At 36.0% G+C, this 15,344-nt stretch overlaps 1 protein-coding gene across 1 annotated transcript in view; it reads left to right on the top strand.

Annotated features, from left to right (window-relative positions):
• The first annotated feature begins 4,539 nt into the window (after positions 1–4,539).
• PAPLA1 (Phosphatidic Acid Phospholipase A1) overlaps positions 4,540–15,344 on the top strand; it is a 246,688-nt gene continuing 235,883 nt past the window's right edge. Inside the window, exon 1 of the mRNA XM_069818223.1 lies at positions 4,540–4,734. Coding sequence (XP_069674324.1) covers positions 4,584–4,734 — 151 coding nt within the window. The 5' untranslated portion in view covers positions 4,540–4,583. The remainder of the gene's footprint in view (positions 4,735–15,344) is intronic.

The raw sequence follows: 15,344 nt of genomic DNA on the forward strand, positions 1-15,344 counted from the left end.
GAAGGCCAGAAATGTCGAAAAACATTCGACAGAGAATCTTTGCTGATGACTTGATTGAACAATTGCGTTAGAATTCTCGTCTCCCCATATGTGGTGATAGTGAAAATAAAATTTACAATCTGATCACGTTAAATTTTGAGCACTTCCTGAGATTTCCATGTGCACTGCATCTTACAATGTAAGCAGAGGTGTAGAAAAAGGATTGTGGGAAGGAAATAAAGCGTTTCTGGACCAGTGTTCATATATAACATTTTTCCATCCTCTATATGAGAGGAATATGCCTCTAAATTTTTTATATACATTTTAGTTGCACCCTGTGTAAAAAAAAAACTGAGTAATCCTTTTGCGATAAGCGAAGTGATATATTGATGTGATGACCTTTTGTTACTAAGGTCTCACATGAGCCATTCCCATTATTGTCAAAGCCTCAATATATTTTGCAACATACTGCATCGTATGTGCTATGTTTTTAATAAATTGTTAGTTTGAAAACAATAAGAATTTATTCAATCTGAATTTGGCTATTACGACGATGGACAACATAATCAAAAAACAAAACAATAACATGACTATACATGGCCTTCAGTACATATCATATTCTTCTCTTCCTAGCTTTCAAACTCTTCTCTCTTTCAAATGATGAATATTTTCTGATATATTATTCCATCTGAAGATTTTTACCTCTGACTGAGGTTCTGGCTGAAATGTACATCTATTGTAGGGCAGTACATCTCACTTGATATGTGTTAGAGGAAGAACAATTGTTTGTATACCGGTACATTTAAATCTGATTAGTATATGGGTCCACGGAAAGAACATGCTAAGTCACTTTTGTTGATTTTGTTTTTTGGTCCCATTTGCTAGCTCATAAAGTGAACTGTCTTTCTAGTAAATCAGAATGGCAAATAGCCTGCATTATAACATGATATTTTAAACTAAATGAGATACAAATTCATAACATCTTATGAGTGTATTAAAGTTAAGAAATGCTCCCCTGAAAAATTGAAGAAAAGTGATCTAGAATATTCTTTCTGTGGACCCTTCATATGTATCAGGTATAGTTTGACAACTTCAAATGAAACCCCGTAAAACACGCCAACTTCTGGAATCTCTCTCTTTGTTTCTTCTCTCTCCCTCGCTCCTCGTCATTCAGTTACCAATCACCACATAAATATCTGAGGGGGTGTCGCGACCAATAGAAGAACCTCTCTCCAGTATTACCACAATAACGGATTCTTCATTTTTGCCTCGACTGTCGGCTAGGAAGGTTCCATTATGCTAGCATTGCAGGCAACTAGTCAACCTTTTAATGCTTTTGTTAGCAGGTTTGACAAACTGTGAGTGGACCTGCAAATACATTGCATAGTGCTCTCTCCCTTTCCCCCGTGCTTTCTCACTTGCTCCTCCCCAAGACAGCCAGCGCTCACGTAGTAACTCGGTCAAGGTTTCAGTTCGATTTGTCAATCTATAGTTTCTTGATTCCACGACTTTTTGAACTACTACTCCTGGTAACCATTTCTTTTCACTATGATAATTTCTATAATATATACTTTCCCGAACAATGAAATTCATTACTCTCCTATTCGCCACCTTCCTCACAAAACAGTATTGTGACAATTGAAGGAAGGTCTTCAGTACATATCAACTCTACAGCTGTCACCCAATAGGCTACGAAAATGACCAGCTGGGTCCAACTGCCTGAAATTTGTTTTAACTCGTTCTAAATTTTCCCTTGAATTAACTATTGTACAAACCTGTTTACTTGAAAGAGTATATAGGTCTACAAAGACATTGACATATTATAATTATGTAACTTCTATGTGAATAATGTTTTTATGAAACGTACTAGTGACATTATTTAAAAAAAATGTTGCCAAATTATTCAATTTTGTGTCACATTACAGGCGTGCAGTGAGTGAAACAACTTTTGTAGTACCTTGTGATATAAAATGTTATAAAATAATTTTAGAACTTTTAAAAGTTCAAAGCATTAAAATACATTACAAAGGTAATATTCGTACCTTAAAGGCCCTTTTAACTTATGAAATACATTTTTAGGTAGAAAATAATTATAATAGATCATGTGTAGAGATTAATTTATGTGAAAACCCAAGCGTCATACAATTAACAGAATGCTTGCAATCCACATTTAAAAGTTGCCGGAGTTAGAGTAGTGACGTCACACATCCCAGCTCCGCTAAGGTTGTTTGCTGTATCAGTGGTCCTAGTTCAAGTACCTGGTGTTGGAATGTACAATATCTTATAGTTATTTTCGCGAGATATGGCTGGAATTAGGCCATAGGGTATCAATTCGAGCCCAGGAGAGGTCATACTATAAGAATATGAAAAGAAAACAGCAGCATACACACCATCAAGGAACCACAGACTGACGTGTCTGCGGTGAATGCCTTCTTTCAGCAACTTATCAACATTGTTCCTGCTGTTGAGAAATTGTCCAGAGAAACTAATGAACTATTATACACAAGCTCTAATTTTACTTTGTAGTTTAATCCACTTCCGTTAAATCGTTTTGTTTAGCTATTTTTGTTATAATACAGTAATATACGAATAATATGTTTTGTGAGGAAGATGTGGTTTAAATGTATTACTGATTATACTCATTGATATCTACTATAGCTGTTTTTTTTTTTCAATCTCCGATCTTGCCAGTAAACAGTCAATGGAGTGGTAGGAGGTGAGGATGCTCGGAAGGCGACTGCGCATCTCCCCACTATAACCTCTGCCACTTTCAACATCCCTACGCCATTTTGAGCTGAGTTGCAGACACGTAAACATGGCTGCTATGTTTGATTCTCCTGCTAAGTGCGAGTTGCGTAGTGTAATTCTGTTTGTTCAAACAGAAGGGAATAGTGCAGTGGAAATTCATCGAACAATGAACTGAGTATACAGTGAAAACTTTATAAATGATGGTGTTGTGCGTGAATGATGTAGGAAATTTAAAGAAGGCTGAACCGATGTCGCAACAGAAGACGAATTGAGCAAGTGGTTCGAGAAAAACGGAGGTTTACCATAAGCGAGTTGTGTGTTGAATTACCATAAGTGAGTTGTGTGTGGAATTTCTTGAAGTTTCAAGATCATCTGTTTACACGATTGTAACAGAACAGTTACACTACAAAAAACTGTGTGCTCGGTGAGTTCCAAAGATGTCTGATGACCACAAAGATTGCCGAATGGCATCAGTGCTGTGTTCTTCACCCGTTATGAGGCTGAAGGTGAAGATATTTTAAAATCAATTTATTGTCACTCGAGATGATACCTGGATTCAATATGTCACCCCCTAAACAAGACGACAGTCACAACAATGGATGCATTCAAACTCGTCAAACAAACCGAAAAGTTAAAAAACAAACCATTAGAAATAGGAATGTTATGGCTACGGTACCATCTTTTGAGACCAAAAAAGGATTATACAGAAATTTTTGCCGCCACTTAATAGTTCGGAGAAGAAATGAAACACCTTCCGAATTGTTTTTCTTCAGTTTTAAAATTTTGAGGGAATAAGTCCCGAAAATTTTAGTTTTACTACAGCCCTAGTGTGAATATAATTACTTATGGCTTTTAGAGAACCCAGAGGTTCACATAAGCCTGCCATCGGCCCCTGTTTTGTAATCCAGTCTCTACCATCATATCCCATATCCCTCAAATCCATATTAATATTACCCTCTTATCTACGTCTCGACCTCCCCAAAGGTCTTTTTCCCCTCCAGCCTCCCAACTATATGCATTTCTGCATTCGCCCATGCATGCTTCATGCCCTATCTGGATTTAATGTTCCTAATTACGCCAGGTGAAGAATACAATGGTGTAGTTCTGCATTATGTAACTTTCTCCTCCTGTAACTTCAACCCTCTTAGCTCCAAATATTTTCCTAAATTCCTTATTCTTGAACATTCTTAACCTCTGTTCCTCTCTCAAAGTGGAAACCAAATTCCACAGTCATATAGAATAACTGGTAATATAACTTTTATAAATTCTAACCAGCAGTTTCTTTGAGAGCAGACTGGATGACAGAAGCTTCTCAAACCGAATAGGCATTTAAACTATATTTTGTTGTTTAGCCAACTGCCCGAAGACAGGTTTGAACCTCGTGACACCAACATGGCACCACTTATGAGGCAAGTAAGCCAGGATATAATGGAGTAGGGTGGCCAGTTCCTTTCCCCCTCCATTGTATACATTGCTGACTAGCTACATATTACACTAATCAGACTTCAGATGTATACAAACGAATTGTTCTTCCTGTGACATACGTACAATATCGTCGAGATGTAGGCTACTGGCCTGACAGTAGAGTACATATCAGAACATCAGTCAGAGGTTACTACTATATATATATATTTTAAAACGAAATTATGCTCTAAGCTATAGCTTTTTTTCCGTAATGTACCAATAGAGCTTTCGTTACAACAGTTTCATTTGTCTTATATATCAATAGGCACAAAAGTTTTAAAAGCCACACTTATGAGAAAATTGCGGATATTGTGGTACATTCACCGTGAAGAATTGGTGGTACTGTAAAATGTGGAAACATATCCGACTAACGAAAGTGCGTACAGATTACAATGGCCGACAAAAGTAAGGCTGGTGACACGTCAAGAACAGTTAAAAATCCTCTTCTTTCAGCAGCAGGTAGTGCATTTCCTTTCGAAAAATTTTCCGGTAGCGCAGTTTTGATGCCAGTTACACAAAACAGTCCATCTGTTTTGTCAGAAGGTAAGTAATGTAATACTTGTATATATGATCTGTAAGTTGCAGCCAGTAACCTATATCACTATTAACACATGGAACAGTTATCTGTAATAGTTGTCTATATAAAGATCAGTTTCGGTGGTTCAATTTAAGTGCAATATATATCGCTACCTAATCGTCAGTTTGTTGTGAGGATGATTATAGGTTAGGAATTTTCGTCTTATAGACAGAAAGTGTTGATGTCGAGTTTCACGTAGGCCTAGTATGTGGCATGTTTATTTGTAACGCATTTTCACTTGACGTATGTAATTGAAGTTGTTTTGTGCCGCAGCACTTTTATATTTATCAGTATATTCCGAATGCGATTAAGCTTAGGTCTATTTTGACAATTTCTGGTTTTGTGGTATCCTATTTTAAATCTTGATTTAGCTATTCATTCCTTCCTGTGTAAAGTTGTACTGATCTAATATCATGGATTATTTGCTTTGTGGTAGTGATTTCTATTTTCGGGCAAATGTAAGTGTTAAAGTAGGCCTAATTCATGTTATGCTGTTCCTTTTTTCTCTTTTTGTTAATGTGTCTGCTTTTCCATTACCAGAAATGTCGACATGACAATTGCATGAGAGTCTGTGTAAGTGTAAGATAGTTATAAGCGCATTTGAAAAATAAGAAAGAGAAGTACACAACTCTTAGAAAACCCAAGAGTCTGTTGGTTTGGCTGTCAATATACTTGGTAAAGGGCTATGGTATAGATTTAGGCAGCGTTTTTGAGCTGTGAGATTGATTAAAGAAAGCTTGGAAGCAAGTTACTTGTCAGTAAGCCATAGAAACTATGTTTTTTACTGTATGGTTTGCATTACACTGCACAGTTTTCAGTACTTCATTACTCTATGGTCATAAACATTTGTATGGTAACCATTTTCTTGCTTTGACTTGCGTTTCAATTTTAATACAACAAGAGGCATATTGTAGAAATAAATTAGGCTAACCATAACACACACGTCTCCCTTCCATTTCACACTGGATTATGACAGTATAGCAACAAGGATTTTAATATGGGCGTTCACGAACTTCTTTTTCCTTCTATGCCGTGGCTAATAAATCCAATGCATCAGATCATGGAAGCTGTGATTGAAGTGATGCATTTGAATTCTTCACTGGATTTTCATTACAGCCATAAATTATTAATACAAACATCAATGAACTTTTCAATAACTATTTTTCAACATTTTATGTGAACTACATTGCGTTCATTATCACTGGTTGTATTAAGTGAATATTAGCCATTAATAAATTGATTGATAAAATGAAAAGCACATCTGGGGGTAGGAGGCTTTAGTCTCATTAGTCCCCCCCTCCCCCGGAGTTGCACCACTCGATTGGGAACATAACACACAAACAAAATTAAGCTCGTATAGAACATACACATCTCACATCAATTTTAACACGGACTGTACAAATTTTAATGAATAAGAAAGTTTACAGTCTGTGTTGATTTGGATCAAAGCAGGTCAGCTTGAGTGCATGATAAGAGCCATAACATTTTCATGCAAAGTGAACTGATTGCTCAGAGGTAGATGTCAAAATGTATGCCTCAAGCTATAATGGGCATAAATCCATAATAGTTGTGACTACTTAGATACAGCCATAGGCATCACGATGAGTGCCACTGGATTAGCTGAATAAGGAAGAGAAGGGTGAGGATGCAGCGAGAAGTAAACAACCCCTCCTATCTGAGCAGTAGGAGTTGCTATGGTAGAACATTAAGTATATCTGTATCTGTTTGCTATAGAAATGAACTCTGTTGCTTGTAGAAAATAATAAGCCTACATGTCATTACATTACAAAAACAGGCCTAAACAAGAATATCAATATGTTAAGTTATTCGCTAGTTTTCGAGAACGCCAATTTATACAGTTTGTTTCAAAGTTAGTGTTTGTGCATTTTGAAATACAACTTACGCCATTTTTACCTACAATGAATACACATTTTCACCAAACGAAAAAACAGAAATGCATAGAAAACTAATATTATCATTCAGTGCCAGACGACATTATGCCACACTAATTACTGCTTTTAGCAATCAATGTTTTTGAAAGAATAGGAATTCTAGACTGCAAAACTGAAAAATTCAGTTGTAGGATGGAAGTTAAATTAGTGTTGGTGATCCGAGAGCGTTCTGATGATTTTAAGGAATTAATGAAAGAATGCGCCGACGCTTGGTAGTTTAAATGCAAGTTTTAAAGCCAGGTTCACACGAGTAAACTCATCGCGTTCGAAGGTGTTCCAGTTGATTCTTTGACAGTGATCCGTCTACAAAGCAGCAAGTGCTATGAGGTGGTGTAGTGTAGGGGGTAAGGTTCCTGATTTCGGAACCAGAGGTTGTAAGTTCACTTCTAGCAGGGTTGATTTTTTTTTATTGTATTTCATATTTTTAATGCCAAGTGTTAGTGGAATTTGTTTATAAACTTGGTTATGCAAGTCTTGTAAATATATAATAGCCCATCATTCATGGGCTATTATTAGGCACGACCAGCCTGTATACAAAATTAATAGGTAGTTTATTTGCTTGCTCAAAAATCAGAAGCACATCAAATAAAAATAAACAAAAATTATGCAAAAAAACATATAAACAAAAAAGACCTGTGGTAGGAACTAGTATTTCGTCCACAAACCACCTGCATCAACAACTGTCCTCATTTTGTGTGGCATGGAGTCCACAAGATTATGGAATAGGTCTACATCCGTGGCCACCTCTCATGCCTCTAGTACTCTGTCTCACAATTCGTTTGCTGTTTGTACAGGTGGTTCTGCCCGATTAGAGCGTAGGATCCTTTTCAATCTACCCACATATTTTCAGTCAGATTCATGTCAGGTGAATTTGGTGGCCATTCGAGTAGGTTGACATCAGGCTTCCTTGTAAATCGTCTTTGAATGCAATTGGTGGTGTGTACCGGGTGGTTGTCCAGCTGGAACACAGGTGTTTCGTCTGGATACCATTCTTGGGTGGAAGGAAACATTACATTTGCCAAAATGTGCTCATATATTTTTGCCATAAACCGACCGTGGATGCATTCTAGAGGCCCTGCCCCAGTGTATGACATCCACCCCAATACGCAACGCTCACGCGATCCGACCTGTGAAGTCATCCTAAAAAGCATTCACTGTATCGGTAGCCATTCATGTGATATACACAGTCAGGACTATACAGTGTAAGTTCTACTGGAGACAACTACCTCATGGAGAAAATGACATTTCTACATTCGAAGTCCTGCCGGATAGTAGCATAAGCTAGACTGTCCATGACGTGATCCATTTTCAAATGTTCTTTCTTAGCAGTTTGATGAGACCTTATGCCACACTCTCTGAAACGTCTCTTCACGGTTAGTGGTGAGGGGGGGCAGGAAAATTGGACGCCATCTTCAATTCAAAGACACTTCGAAAATGGTGGTTTTTCAACTTCTGTGATTAAGATGGCGTCCTCTTCCCTTGTAGAGATGCGCGGCCAACCAGGAATTGGACGATACAAAATATCATTGTTCTCAAGAAATAATTTTGCCCACCTCTTAGCAGTTGCCAATCTCTCTTGCTGTGATTGATGCAGAGTAACCTACGCGAACGAGAGCAATGAGTTTTTGATGCTGTTGCTGCCTGTCTGCTATATCTGCCATCCTGAAGAGTAATGACGAGACAGACTGTCAACGATGTCAACGCTCCCTGTGAAGAATATAGGTAAAAAAAAAAATACGAAAAGCTAAACTCCACTATGAACTGAAGAATGATGAACAGTATCACTTCAGTATTGTCATTATTAAATCAAATAGAACTAAATTCTATGTTTACAATGATAACATGTTTTAATGCTGTAGTTAAACATATTTTTAAAAACTATAAATCAGATATAAATGCAGACGGTTTTATTAACGGAAGGAGTATTGCCCAAAGGAAGGGTTGTGCGATTTACTAAACATCCAATCGACTTCCAGACGATGTCGCCACTTGGTACTTGTGTAAATGGTGTTTATAAAAACTTATTATGGTAAATTTGTAATGTAAAAAATTAAGACTAACAGAGATTCGAACCTAATACAACCAGTGCTATCTGGTTTAGACCCATGCTTAAGTCACCTACGCTACAATGGCTCATACTTTAATCCGGTGTGTTATGTAGCTTTCTCGTTCATCTTCGTTTCAATAAATGTTGTATCCCGTTTGGATAGATTTAGTATTTATCAATTTTATTGCTGTTTCACTCTTCAGAGGCGCCAATGCAGCTAGAATCAACCCTTCGTATTGTTTTATAACATATTTTAGAACAAAATACAGCACATTTACATGGATTAACTGTGTCACCTTGTGAATTGGAGCTTCAAGGAGATGGGCATGCGCACTGTTCTGTTTCTGGAACTTAGACATTTGTCGCCAGCCTATTCTTTTTGAACCTTATTGTATGTATCTAGGGCTTCTTTCCAGAAGGGCATATCAACAAATGCAGTGGTATTTATATAATTTAAAGGATTCTATTTGTGTTTGAAAACAGTTGTTTGAGAATTACAATTGACGTGAGGAAGAATCAAACAATGTACCTTGTTATGCAGACAAGGATAAGAGAAATTATTCTATATTTAAATGGCTCTAATGTAAAGTTGCAGTTTTGTTGATACATCCTTCTGGCATGATACCCTCGATATGTAATTCTGGTATCAGAAGTGACATATAATGACGCCATTATACACTAAGGACAAATATAAATGACGTGTTTCTCCTCTGTAAGGCCAGCTTGAGTGGCGTAGTTGGTAGAGTGCTGGCCTTCTGTGTCCAAGGTTGTGGATTCGATCCCGGCCCCTGTCGATGCATTTAAGTATGCTTAAATTCTACAGGCTCATGTCAGCAGATTTACTGGCATGTAAAAGTACTCTTGCAGGACAAAATTCTGGCACATTGGCGATGGTGATATAATCTCGGCAGTTGCGAGCGTCGTTAAATAAATGGAGGCGATGTTAATATGTGCTTAATATGCAAAAAACAAAAACAATTATGTTACTAAGAGAAATGGTATAAAATGATAGTGTGAAATATTTCATGCCGATAAGTATACACAAATTGAGAGAGTCGAACTTGTTAGCTTTCGTCATTAGATCCTGCATAGTATCCAAAACCGTAAAATGGGGTGAATAGGAACGAATTTTTATAATTTTTTATTTCTTTGTGTCAAGGACTTAACATAATTATGAGAGTGTTTATGTTTTTATTCATAACGAGTGAACAAATGAACACTCTTATGCTCTTTATCCTTACCCTATTGATCATCTACTCTGAGGATTTAATGAAGAACTGTTTTCAGAACATGGGAGGAGTGATAGTAGGAGGAAGAATAAAGTGCATAAGATTTTTTGATGATATGGAATAGGCCTAATAGCAGAAGAAGAGATGATATTAATAGATATGCTACTGGAGCTAAATGACAACTGTGAGCAGTATAGGATGAAGATAAATGCAAATAAGATGAAGACCATGGTCATAGGAAGGAAAATAAAGAAGATAAACTTGCGGATTCTAAATGAGGCAGTAGAGCAAGTGGACAGCTTCAAATACTTGGGGTGTACTATAACTAGTAACATGAGCTGCTGCCAGGAAGTCAAAAGGAGGATAGCAATGGCCAAGGAAGCTTTTAATAGAAAAAGGAGCATCTTTGCGGACCTCTGGAAAAAGAACTAAGGAAGAGATTAGTGAAGTGCTTTATGTGGAGTGTAGCATTGTATGGGGCAGAAACATGGATATTATGACAAAGTGAAGAGAAACGACTAGAAGCATTTGAAATGTGGATATGGAGAAGAATGGAACGTGTGAAGTGGACAGATAGAATAAGAAATGAATCTGTGTTGGAAAGAGTGAGTGAAGAAAGAATGATGCTGAAACTGATCAGAAGAGGAAAAGGAATTGGTTGAGTCATTGGCTGAGAAGAAACTGCCAACTGAAAGCTGCACTGGAAGGAATGGTAAATGGGAGAAGAGTTCAGGGCGGAAGAAAATATCAGATAGTACACGACATTAAGATATTGATCGTATGCAGACAAAGAGGAAGATAGAAAATAGGAAAGATTGGAGAAAGTTGGGTTTGCAGTGAAAGACCTACCCTTGGGCAGAACACGATGAATGAATGAATTATTATATTTACTCTTTGATACAAGGGAAAAAGAAATATTAAAAATTCCTTCCTATTCCCCACATTTTACGGAAAATTTGCAGCTCAATGTATTTCTTTGATGGGCAGTATATATGTGAGCAGTTCTTTGGATTAATGAAACTAACAAAGTCACGTTTAAGATCAAGATTATTCAATGATAATATGTGGGCTATATTACATCTTGCCGTTGCAAATAACGTATTTCCAGACATACCGGAAGCCAATAGAATACATTGTTTTGAATTTGGGGAATCTTCATCTAGTAAGTTATAGGCGGTGGTCTTGAAACAATACATTTCTGGATTAGAGGTGAGATTTAATAGTGTGGAAGTTTTATATATGCAGTTCTATAAATGGTTTTCTTCTGTAAAGATATGAATTGCATATTGTACGGTACACTGAATTTTGAATTCTGAAGAGTACATTAATAATATAGTTTTCCGTTTTAATACCATAACGTAGGACTATGTGACAAAAAATTTTTATTTACTGTCAAAATTGTTTTACTAGAAATGGTTAAAAATTAAACCGTAATTTGCTCAACCCTGTTTAGTGTTCTTTGTGACTGACAGAAACAGAAAACTCTAGTCAGGCAACACGCTGCTGTACGCAAGATCATTTGATCATTCATATTCTCCTTTCTTGGCATTCCTTATTTTACAGTAATCCTCTCATATCAGCACCTGAACCAGCGTCGTGGTAATGTCACTGAGGATGAAGGGGCACCCTCCGAAACATGTCTGAATTTTACCAATCTTAATTATCATCATTTGTAAAGTGTTAATACAACTGTGTTATATATATATTGTATGTTTATTATCTAACCCATGAACACTGTTTAATTGACCTTACATGTGTGATTTAAAAGTGAGTTTAAAGTTAAATGACAATGGGAAATTGTATGCAAAATCGATAATGTCTCTTTTGTGCTCACATATTGAGTCTCGGTTATAAGAAGTAGTTGACTGTAGATTTTGAAGAAAATTTTAAATTAAGATTTTTTTTTTAATTTGGTTTTTTAACGAAGCTGTATCAACTATGAGGTTATTTAGCATTGATGGGATTGGTGAAAGCGAGACTGTATCTGGCGAGATGATGCCGAGGATTCGCCATAGATTACCTGACATTCGCCTTACGATTGGGAAAAACCTTGGAAAAAAAACCCAACCAGGTCATCAGTCCAAGTGGGAATCGAACCCACACCCAAGCGCAACTCCAGATCGGAAGACAAGCACCTCAGCTGACCAAGCTATGCCAGTGGCTAAAGTAAGATATTAAAAATAGCCATTTTATAATAAGATGTTGCGTCGACCTGGTTGGCGAGTTGGTATAGCGCTGGCCTTCTATGCCCAAGATTGCGGGTTCGATCCCAGGCCAGGTTCATTTCAGTAGATTTACTGGCATGTAAAAGAACTCCTGCGGGACAAAATTCCAGCACATCCGGCGATGCTGATATAACTTCTGCAGTTGCGAGCTTCGTTAAATAAAACATAACAATAAGACGTTGCACTTACATCTCTTGTGTTCCAAACTATTTTGCAGATTTAATAAGCATACAAACTAAATGTGAAAAATGTAATGTGTAAATTACCAAATACATTCTAAATTCAAACTAATTTATGCATATGAAAAAAGTTGAAGTTTTTAAAAATACATAATGTCCATTTATTTTGCTCACTCAAAACAAATTTTTTTTCTTAGGCGCCAAATGAAAAACTATTTTAAAGAAAAGTCGTTTTAGTACAATGGAGAATTAATACTATGGGTGTATCCTTCTTATAACCTTGTTCATTAAGGAGATACAAATACTAACTTCATTTGTTTAAAGATACTGTGGACTTATTAGTCTATGAATAATTTAATCCTTTCAAAACCTGTTAAAATGTACATAATGTATCATTCTAATAAACAAAACACTGAGGGGTGCAAAAGATATGGAACTATAGTGTACATACATAGTGCAAGTCCGAAATAAAATGACACTTTGTAGCAGTGTAATACCGTTGTTGGGTGTTGTTTCATAAGTGATACCCTGAATGGCATATGATATGCAAGATTCTTAAGAACCATTCTTCCCGAGCTTTTGAAGACCATATCGGTACCTTTGAGGAACTGGGATGCCCAGCACATAACACCTTAAAAGGACACTCCACTAAAAATGACAACCTTTTTCATAATCATTTTTTTCAACTAAATTTTGAGAGTATGTTTATTTTGTAAAGGACTAACAAAACCCAAATTTTGAACTCCCAAATGTTTTTGGTTTTTTATTTTTTTCTATTCTTTTTAAGAAATATTTTCAGACCCAAGTTTTCAATAGAAGAGCTCAATTTTTAAGCTTCGTTTTTTTATTACATTCACAAGATATAGAGAAAGATTTCTATGCATTCATTTTATGAAATATCTCATTTGTTCACTTTCATTTTTTTTTTTTTTAATTTAAGAAATGTTATTTTTCCTATAATTCATTAAAAAAACATTACTAAAATGAGCTAACAGCATTTCTCACAAAATAAATTCATAGAAACATGCAGCTACCTCATAAATACTTGCAGTAAACATTTAATCCAGATTGGTTAATATTTGGCATAAAAAAGTTGGTGTTTAATCAAGAAAAATATACTTATGGACAAATGGATTTGAAAGTGAAATGAATATTTATTATAAATTAAAATTATCCTCCGCTACATTCATATAATAACTTCAAGGAACCAACTTTGGAACAAAAAGTTACTAGATTTGTAATCAGAAATTTGTAAAAAATAATTCTTTTATGAAAAAATAATTTTGATAGTTCTTTAAATGCCAACCCTCTTAAAAAAAATTTTAACGTATTTGTAATCAGAATTGAATTAAGTCCATTTGGGGTATGAAAATATACATTCTGAAGAAGTGAAATAGCCAAGAAAATTTTTTGGAAAATTTTCATGATTTTCAGCGGAGTCTCCAGATCTGGATCTGGACCAGAAATAACGTAATAAATGGATTGGCCGTGATAAATCACTTAGTTGGCCTTTTCGTTCTTCTGACATTATGCCATTAGATTTTTTTCTTTGATGAGCAGTCAAGGATCCTGTCTACCGAAATGTTCCAACACCCCAAAGGACATACAGCAACGTATTATTGATGGATGTACGTCTCTTTAGTAGGCAACACTACCACGATCTAGGACATGATTCATCCAAAGATTGTAATTATGCATTAATTCTAATGGCCACCACTTTGAGCAGGACTTGTAAATGTTCTGTTTTGGTAGGAGTACCAAAGTGCCTTTTTACTTCAGACTTGAAGTACATACAGTATGTGGTATTCTGGAACAAATACCAGTCACTACTATTCTTAGCACGTTCTATTATTCTGAAATTCTGGTCACATTCCCTGTATCAGTTACAGAAATTATGAATTTGTGATATACAGTCTGAATATTAAACTCTGATTTAGGTTCTGGCTGATATGTAGGCCTACATCTATTATCAGGCAGTACATCTTACTTTACGATATGTGTCAGAGGAAGAACATTATTGTTTGTATGCATCTGAAGTCTGACTAGTGTAATATATAGCTAAACAGCGATGTATGCCATAATTTCCTGGCCAACTTGCCTCATAAGTGATGCCTTGTTAATATCTCTTGTGAGGTTCAGACCTGTCTTCAGACAGTTAACTAAACAATAGTAGTCTGAATATTGGTGTTACGAATAACATAGAGCCAGAATTTGACAATGAAATCTCCAGTCATGTAACATTCTAATGGAAAGAATGGAGCACAATGAATACAACTGCAACATATCCCTTGTGTACCAAACCAAAGAGCTGACTGATGAAGTATTTCTTTACATCTCTATAATGCAGCACTTATTTAAGTAGCACATGTAGCCTTTCCACCCTACCCCATTTTCTCCTGGCAAGTGCACTTAGACCCCTCATATAATATGTTGTATTTACTCGTAATGTAGCTCCATTATAACAACAAATACATTGCAGATATGAAATTAGGGGAACTGTTCAATAGGAGAATATACAAGTAAAAAAAAAAAAAAATTGCACAAAGAATGCAAAGCTGTAGGAAGAGTTGGAGGAGGAGGTTGGGAATGTACAGGATAGGAAAGAAATTTAACAATTGGAGGAAGTATTTTTCTTTCATTATCATACCTCAATCTTGAAGGCACAACAAGGTCATGAAATGCAAGGTATCTTCTCAGCAGTTACATTCTGGTTGTGAATTACAGTGAATTATAAGATTTTGCCCTCTTGAATTCCTCCAATTTCTGTAATTCAATCAGCTGATGGTTTCACGTCAAAAAAGAGAGTGAACTTCCTGGAAGAGCTTGTAAATGAAACTGCAATTAGGTATATTTTCACCAACTACGTTGTTTCTCCTCTCCTTATTCTGTTGTAACTTCATTATAGCTAAATTCCATAGATTTGAAATTTCTTCTTTAGTTTAAA

Source organism: Periplaneta americana, chromosome 2 (genome assembly GCF_040183065.1).
Source record: "Periplaneta americana isolate PAMFEO1 chromosome 2, P.americana_PAMFEO1_priV1, whole genome shotgun sequence".
Lineage (NCBI taxonomy): Eukaryota > Metazoa > Arthropoda > Insecta > Blattodea > Blattidae > Periplaneta > Periplaneta americana.